The sequence below is a fragment of the Eurytemora carolleeae genome, unplaced genomic scaffold (genome assembly GCF_000591075.1).
Source record: "Eurytemora carolleeae unplaced genomic scaffold, Eaff_2.0 scaffold710, whole genome shotgun sequence".
NCBI classification, from domain to species: Eukaryota; Metazoa; Arthropoda; class Copepoda; order Calanoida; family Temoridae; genus Eurytemora; species Eurytemora carolleeae.
In genome coordinates, this window is record NW_019396657.1 from 119848 (window position 1) to 128014 (window position 8167).

General features: G+C 33.7%; 1 protein-coding gene across 2 annotated transcripts; it reads right to left on the bottom strand.

Annotated features, from left to right (window-relative positions):
* Positions 1 to 206: 206 nt before the first annotated feature.
* LOC111707006 (uncharacterized) lies at positions 207 to 7215 on the bottom strand. 2 transcript variants are annotated; one of them, XM_023479980.1, is made up of 10 exons: positions 7130 to 7215; positions 6548 to 6646; positions 6015 to 6063; positions 2626 to 2712; positions 2435 to 2525; positions 1981 to 2099; positions 1146 to 1209; positions 890 to 1022; positions 621 to 675; positions 207 to 413 (listed from the first exon to the last, which is right to left on the bottom strand). In XM_023479980.1, the coding sequence occupies exons 1-10, from the start codon at positions 7171 to 7173 to the stop codon at positions 399 to 401; spliced, it is 756 nt and encodes a 251-aa protein (XP_023335748.1). In that variant the 5' UTR covers positions 7174 to 7215; the 3' UTR covers positions 207 to 398. The 2 variants fall into 2 exon arrangements, 1 of the variants encoding a protein (XP_023335748.1); XR_002766357.1 differs by lacking the exon at positions 207 to 413 and having other exon boundaries at positions 811 to 1022.
* Between the last annotated feature and the right edge of the window lie 952 nt (positions 7216 to 8167).

An 8167-nucleotide genomic window follows, 5' to 3' on the forward strand; every position in this document is an offset into this window, starting at 1 on the left:
GATATCACGTGACCCTCAATGCAAAGATAACAATGCCCGATTCAGAATGGAACCCTTAAAACCTTAGTCTCGTCAAGGATCAATAAGATATCGATGTTTGTAATTTTGGAATTTTATTAAATTTAAATGTGGTTTCTCTACAAAAGTGACTTATGCCTTTCTACTGCAGAAAAACATAATAAGAATGATCAGAATTAAACCTAGAAAAAAAAACGAAAATATATTTTCAATTTTTGATCAGATAAAGGTTTCAAGGCCGGGTTTACTGTCGTATATTAGGGCATCATGCCATCTATGCACAGTGGTCACTTAAATGTTAAAATTATGCATTTTGAAGATAGTGAGAAGTTGTTGAAGTTTAGGGATGAGACTACTTCGGATCTTATTTGTCTTATTTTCTATATTTCTTCTTCCTGAAATACAAATATCTTATTATATCTTAGGTTTGTATTATTCATAGTCATACCGTTTACCCGCGCTTGGAATTAAATAATGATTTTAGCCCTTCGCCTGACATTACTCGTGAAATTTTGGACAGCTTTAGAGAACATATATTTAAACATATATATATGTATTTCACAGGGAAGAGAAAAAAAATTAAAAAATAGAATAAATATTACCGTTAAAACTCGCGCCAAGGTTTCTCGTCTTGAAAGATTTGCATTCCCTGATTTTCTAAAACAAGAAAATGTAAAAGAAAAACTTTTAATCATAATTATAATTCTATTGAATCCTGAAATTTATTTTGCAATCCTAAAACAATGGATGAGAATAAAGCAATCGCTGCAACTACATCTATTTAAGGTTTACCTACTATGGATGAGTAGGGTAAGTAGACCAAGGGCTGAGAATAAAGCAACTGCTACAACTACATCTATTTAAGGTTTACCTACTAAGGATGAGTAGGGTAAGTAGACCAAGGGCTGAGAATAAAGCAACTGCTACAACTACAACTATTGAGGGACTTGCTACAACAAATGTTGGAACACAAGTACAACTGTTCTGACCATCAAACAAATATCCTGAAACAAAAAAAAAGAATTTTTAATCTCGTTAGAATTTTTCTGACATATTCTGCTTTTTGTAAATATCTCTGTATTTTGGTATAATTTTGTTTCTAAAATAAAAGCATTGTTACAATTTACCTGTACTGCATGACCTCCAGTTTTTGCACAGACATGTACAGCTCTCCGTGTCCCAATACTTATCCTGTACATAAACAATAACTTATTTTATACATAAAATGCTTATTCTGTACATAGACTTGTTAGTCTGTTCTTACTGCATATACGAACATCCTGTCCATTTAAACCTTTTTTGTACATACAACTGTGGAAAAGAAGGACGACTGTTAGCAAGTTATAATTTTCTTAACTTCAATGAATATAAAACACGGGAATTAAATTTCTCAATAAGTTGATTTTTCAGCTACTAATTAATGAATAATATATATTAAGTCTGTTTATGTGAACTGTGCAAATAAAATTACAATATGAATTTTTGATTCCCTTTACAGTACAGTAATCTCTGTATACAAAACTGACTGTACACAGTACAGCTCGATCTTAACTGTACATTGCACTTAAGGATGCTGTAGTATACAGAACAAAGTGAGATACAAGTCGTCACAGAAAATAACTTGCAATTGTCCCATAACAAGATTACACGAAGACGACTTTCATTCTGCTTTTTACTGATTTTAAGTATGACTGTACTGTACTATAGATTTTCATATTGTACTTTACTGTAGTGTAGTGTACTGTACTTTACTGTTCTGTATGCATGTATGATGTATTGTACTGTAGTGTAATGTACGTACTGTATTTTACAATAGTATATTAAACTGTACTGTACTGTATTTTAATGTACTGTAATGTAGTATACTGTGCTGTTATGTACTTATAGTGTACTATTCTTTATAGTACTGTACAAAACTTTATTTTTACTACTGTGCTGTACTGTACTTGTAATGTACTGTACCTGACTGACGCAGCTGTTTCTGAGTTTCCAGTTTTTGCAAATACACTTACAGGCCTGTGGCTGGTAGTACTGATGTACTGTACAGTCCTCTGGTCTTACTGTACAACCACAAGCACATGCTAAACAATAAGTTTAAATCAAGTGTTTAATAGGATCATACACCCTCACTGCACCAGAAGTGTATTTGTATTTTTGCTAAAACTTGGTAATTTGAAGTGACCCTCCATTTATAAAAAGGAAATGTGCGTTTCATAAATGCAGTGTCCTTGATCCGATCGTTAATGTGAAAAATAACGTTGTTTTCCAACTTGTAAAAAAGTCTTAATTCTGTCAATTTCTCCATTGTTTCTAAAGCAAGGAATGCACGAGTCTTTCTTGTAGAGAAACCACAAAATTGATTTCTAATTCATGCTTGATCAGCCAAAACTTCCAAGGGTACCGTTGTGAATCAAACCTGTATCCTCTCTAACTCTGAATGTTTGGCAAAGTGTTGACCATTCTCCCTCATTCCAGCTGGTAGAGATTATCATAGCTTCTACACTCACCTTCAGTATCATTATTATTATTATTATCATCATTTTAATGTTATAAATTATATTACTATTTTAATATTATTATTAATATGATTATCAATAATATGATTACCATAGTTGAGCTAGTAGGATAGCATGAATGTGAAGGGGAAAGGCAGGAGCCCCCGCACCGTTTTACGACTGTTTGTGAAGGAATTACCTGAAGTACAAATGTTGTTGCATTTATGGAGAAACTCTGGTTAATTTGAAGTACAGCATCAACTTTTAGGAAGAATAAAGACTGTAATATTTGACAGCACTGACAATTTATCCCAGTTTAATGATTAATGTGCACTAAAGAGAAGTCATTCATTCATAAATAGAAAAAGTTTGTAATCAGACATACCGGATCAGTAACATTTTCCCTCGTGAACTTTCGCTTAGTATTCATTCGCCTATAGTACTCATTCGCCTAGTTCACATTCGCTTGTATAGCATTTTCCTAAATACCAGTTTGCATGTATTACAGTTTGCCTGTATAACAGTTTGCCTGCATAACATTTTGCCTATAAAACAGTTTGTCTATATAACAGTTTGCCTATACAACATTTGATTGTATTTTACGCCTAAACCAGATTTTCTTGAAACACTCACAAACTTTGAAACAGGAAAGCCCGCTAAACTGACTTGAAAATTTTGCAAATTCAGTTGTATTTTTTTTCTTATGAAAATATGACAGACTTATCAAAGCTGGACATGTGGATTTAACGGTTCTGCCAATATTCCAGAAAACTGTGACTTTCGATCACAATTTGTTCTATTAAACATCATTTTTTAGCCTTTTTTCTTATATACTTTTTTGTTGGCATATGCATTTTGAATAAAAAGTATAAACCAATCAAATCCGTAAGTTTAAAGGTTGTTTAAAATAGAAAAAATATTTCAATTAGAAGAAACCGAATGCCTCTAACTCTGGTTAGTCCGGTGTGTGGAGTATCTAAAAGATTATTATTATTGAGGCATAAAGAGACAACCATCTATTGAAGATGCTCTAGAAGACTACAAAAAACCAGAGATCTCTCTTACCAGCCGTAGAATGGATCAAGTTTTTTTAAAGGATTTCAGACTACTCCAAGGCAGGAGTACATACTGTAACAGTGGGCGAGTTTTGTTGATCTTTTACGATCAGCAATTCAAGGATTTTTTGGATCGCTGAGATCATAGCTACCAAGGGGAATCATGCCCCCTTTCCCCCCCCCCATCTTTAACCCTACGGTTGGACTTTAGAGTCCTATTTTGAATCCAAACGGATTTATTTGAGTTTGCATTTGGATTCTATAAATAACCCAAGCGACGCCGAATTTTCCGTTATCTTGAAGACCCAAGCGTTGGGGAGGAGGCGGAACAACCCCGGGGTAGCTAGGGTTAAATGCGATCCTAGGATGGAGCAAAATCAAAGGGGGACAGGCAGTTGATCGTCAGCTCCCTTGATCTAAAGGTCCCTTTCAAGAATTCCCCTATTTGATGAGACTGATTTGATTAATAATATTTAGTTTGTATAAGTGAGACGATGAAAATGAAAATGTAAAATGTCCCCTGTTTGATGGAACTGATTAGATTCATAATATTTAGTTTGTATAAGTATCGTTCGATTTAAAGTTTGTATCTTTTGTATATAAATATATTGTAAGAAAAACCGACTCGTTGAATATTTAAGAAACTCAGTGCATTGCTTTATTGATTCTTATTCATATACAATAATACAACAAATTGGAAATGAGTTAAGCAGGGCAGCCAAGTAAATTTGTGCATTCTGTGCAGACAAATAATGATGTGATATTACGTTTTAAGAATATAATTGAAAAACCTGTTCACAAATTTTATCCAGTCACAGAATTAGGCAAAAAAACAGTTATACAATATACATTGTCAAAATGCTTTATAGGCGAAAAATAAACTTAAATGTTATACAGGCAAAATGTTACATAGGCAAAATGTTAAATAGTCAAACTGTTATACAGGCAAAATGTTAAATAGGTGAATGTGTACTAGGCAGATGAGTACTAGGCGAATGTGTACTAGGCAGATGAGTACTAGGCAGATGTGTACTAAGCAGATGAGTACTAGGCGAATGTGTACTAGGCGAATGTGTACTAGGCGAATGTGTACTAGGCGAATGTGTACTAGGCGAATGTGTACTAGGCAAATGTGTACTAGGCGAATGTGTACTAGGCGAATGTGTACTAGGCGAATGTGTACTAGGCGAATGTGTACTATGCGAATGTGTGCTAGGCGAATGTGTACTAAGCAGATGAGTACTAGGCGAATGTGTACTAGGCAGATGAGTACTAGGCGAATGTGTACTAAGCAGATGAGTACTAGGCGAATGTGTACTAGGCGAATGTGTACTAGGCGAATGTGTACTAGGTGAATGTGTACTAAGCAGATGAGTACTAGGCGAATGTGTACTAAACAGATGAGTACTAGGCGAATGTGTACTATGCGAATGTGTACTAGGCGAATTTGTACTAGGCGAATGTGTACTAGGCGAATGTGTACTATGCGAATGTGTACTAGGCAAATGTGTACTAAGCAGATGAGTACTAGGCGAATGTGTACTAAGCAGATGAGTACTAGGCGAATGTGTACTAAGCAGATGAGTACTAGGCGAATGTGTACTAGGCGAATGTGTACTAGGCGAATGTGTACTAGGCAAATGTGTACTAGGCGAATGTGTACTAGGCAAAATGTTACTGACCCGACATACCTGCACAGTCCCTTTAACCTTGGCTTAAGACTTCTGCATTTTCCTTGAGGTATCCTTGACTTGGTATTAAACAAGACCAAGGCCATGCTCTTGATCATGACCTTCAGCTTAACCATGACCTTCATAATGACCATGACCTTCATCTTGGCCATGGTCTTCATCTTGACCATGATCTTCATCTTGACCATGACCTTTATCTTGACCATGACCTTCATCTTGACCATAACCTACATCTCGACCATGACTCTCATCATGACCATGATCATCATCTTGGCCAGGCCTTCATCTTGACCATGACCTTCATCTCAACCATGACCTTAAACATGACTATGACCTTCATCTTGACCATGACCTTTATCTTGACCATGACCTTCATCTTGACCATGATCTTGATCTTGACATTGACCCTCATCTTGACCATGACCTTTATTTTGGCCATGACCTTCCTCTTGATTATAACCTTCATCTTGACCATGATCTTTATCATGACCATGACCTTCATCTAGACCATGACCTTCATCTTGACCATGACCTTCATCTTGCCCATGAATTTCATCTTGATCATGACATTCAACATGACCATGACCTTCATCTTGACCATGAGCAATGAGCATGATCTAGAGCATGATATTGACCATAAAAAAATCATGTTCTTAAACATGCTTATGTACTAGACTATAACCATGAACTTGATCATGACCATGTCTTTGATCATTACCATGAACACGACCTTGACCATGACCTATAGCATTCACCTGTACAGTACCGGTATGGTTTGAAGCATCTAGATTGATTGTCACATGTCTAATGGACACAAATAAAATTTTTTATTCCGCTAGTTTATTAATAGGAATGATTTTAATGTTATAATAAATCCTACCACTTGCAAAAATAATCTTAATAAAAGTTACAGACTAAGCAAAAATAAACAAGTTTTAAAAGTTTAAACAAATGGAATAAACTTAAAGCGTCTACTATGAAAGAGTTTATTTAAAGAAATTCGTATTCCAGTTTTAAAACTATTGATTTATTTTGTTGAAAAAAAAGGCTCAAATTTCATGTTCTTAGAATTGGACGATAATATTTAGCAAAATTGCAATTTTCCAAATTCTTTTAGAAGATCACATCACATTTCACAATACAACCATGAATTCTGAGTAAGATGCACAAATTAAACTTTTTACAGATTCTCAAATATAGATATTTAGAATATCCATATTTCAAAAAATTGCGAATTACAACAATGCAAATAGCGGGAATCTTTAAAAAATGGCGGTTTTATTTTTGCCTGAGTTGACAGGAAGTTTGCCGCGTCTGATTCCAGACAGATTCCATGGTCTCGCTGCTGCACTCTTCTATACCAGTATATTCAGGGGTTACAAACATACTAAATAATTAGTAAATATCAGTTTAAAGTTTTAAAGGGACTCTACTTTGAATATTTCAAGTCATTCTCTGCAAAATATCTCACCGATTCAAGAAAATGAACGATTTCATTGAATAAACTATTTAATTAAGCCATCGTTTAGCTGGAAAATGAACTAAACAGATGAAAAAAATTATGAAAGAATTAAGTTTTTTTATTACGACTGAAAAAAAACCCGGCATGGGTCGTTAAAGAATGATGAACAACCGAATTTAAAAAAATTCGAACGCTCCCGTCACTAATAGGAACTGAACACTTGTCAAAATAATACTTGCAACTTTGCAACATGAGGTCGGAAAACTTTAATATTTCTAACTATAAATTAGGTTCAAGTTTAAAATATCAACGGTATACATGGTTGCAAAGATGTAGAGATGAGACAATTTGAGTTTGTGACAAGTGTGCAGTTTCTTTTTTCCAAATTAGTTGAAAGTCTAAACTTACTTGTTAACAGCTGTAAACATTATAATTCTTGAAAAGAATTTCATTTTTTTTTCGTTTAATTGGTTCACTATTAGTGCAGTTTCTGTTTTTCTGAAAAAAAGTATATTTTTTAGTAATCATTTTATTCTCCAAAAGCTATTTTTAGTAGAATTTTAGGAAGTCACATATTTGTGAGATGATTTTAATATTTTGTTGTATTAATATCGAAATAAAGAATATTTTATTCGAAATTACGATCAGAAAGGTATTAATATAGCTAACAGTCTCTTCACAACTTTGAACTAAATGTCCGAAATCTCGAACAAACTATCCAGGAATTCGAACAAATGTTTGGACAGTGTATACTATGTCTTAATCACGTCATAGATAATACTTAACTATTTTAAAAACAAATATAAAGAAACATATTTGTGCAAAACAGAGTTTAGGAGAAATTAAGAGATTTGTAACACAATATAAAGAGATTGGTAACGAAATATAAGAAGATTGGTAGCGAAATATAAAGAGAATTGTAACAAAATATAAAGATATTGGTAACGAAATATAAAGAATTGGTAACAAAATCCGAAGAGATTGGTAACAAAATATAAAGATTTGTGTGACCCTAAACAATAAACATGTACACTTTAAAACTATTAAGAATTTGTTTTCAGCTAAAACGTAATAGGCAAACTCGCATTGATATTTGCTCAATTCAAGAGCTTGCAACTTTTAAATCGCACTGCCTTCAAAACAATTTAAAGGCAAAAGTTTTTCAACACTTGTATGGAAAAAGATCTTTGGTTAATTTTCTTGCGTGAATTGTACAAAGGAATTGAGTCTTTGCCACAAACTGAAATTTTCTAATGCCAATATCTTAGCAACCTGATGGTGTACACCTTTGATATTTCAAATTTAGATTGTTTTGTCTAAAACATTTATAGTTTGAAATATCTAAGGTTTACGACTTTGGGTTGCAAAGATATAGGTATTATAAAGTCAGAGATTGTGACAATCTTCGGACGCAGAAGTAGATCTAATAAGGTTGGGAAAAAATAT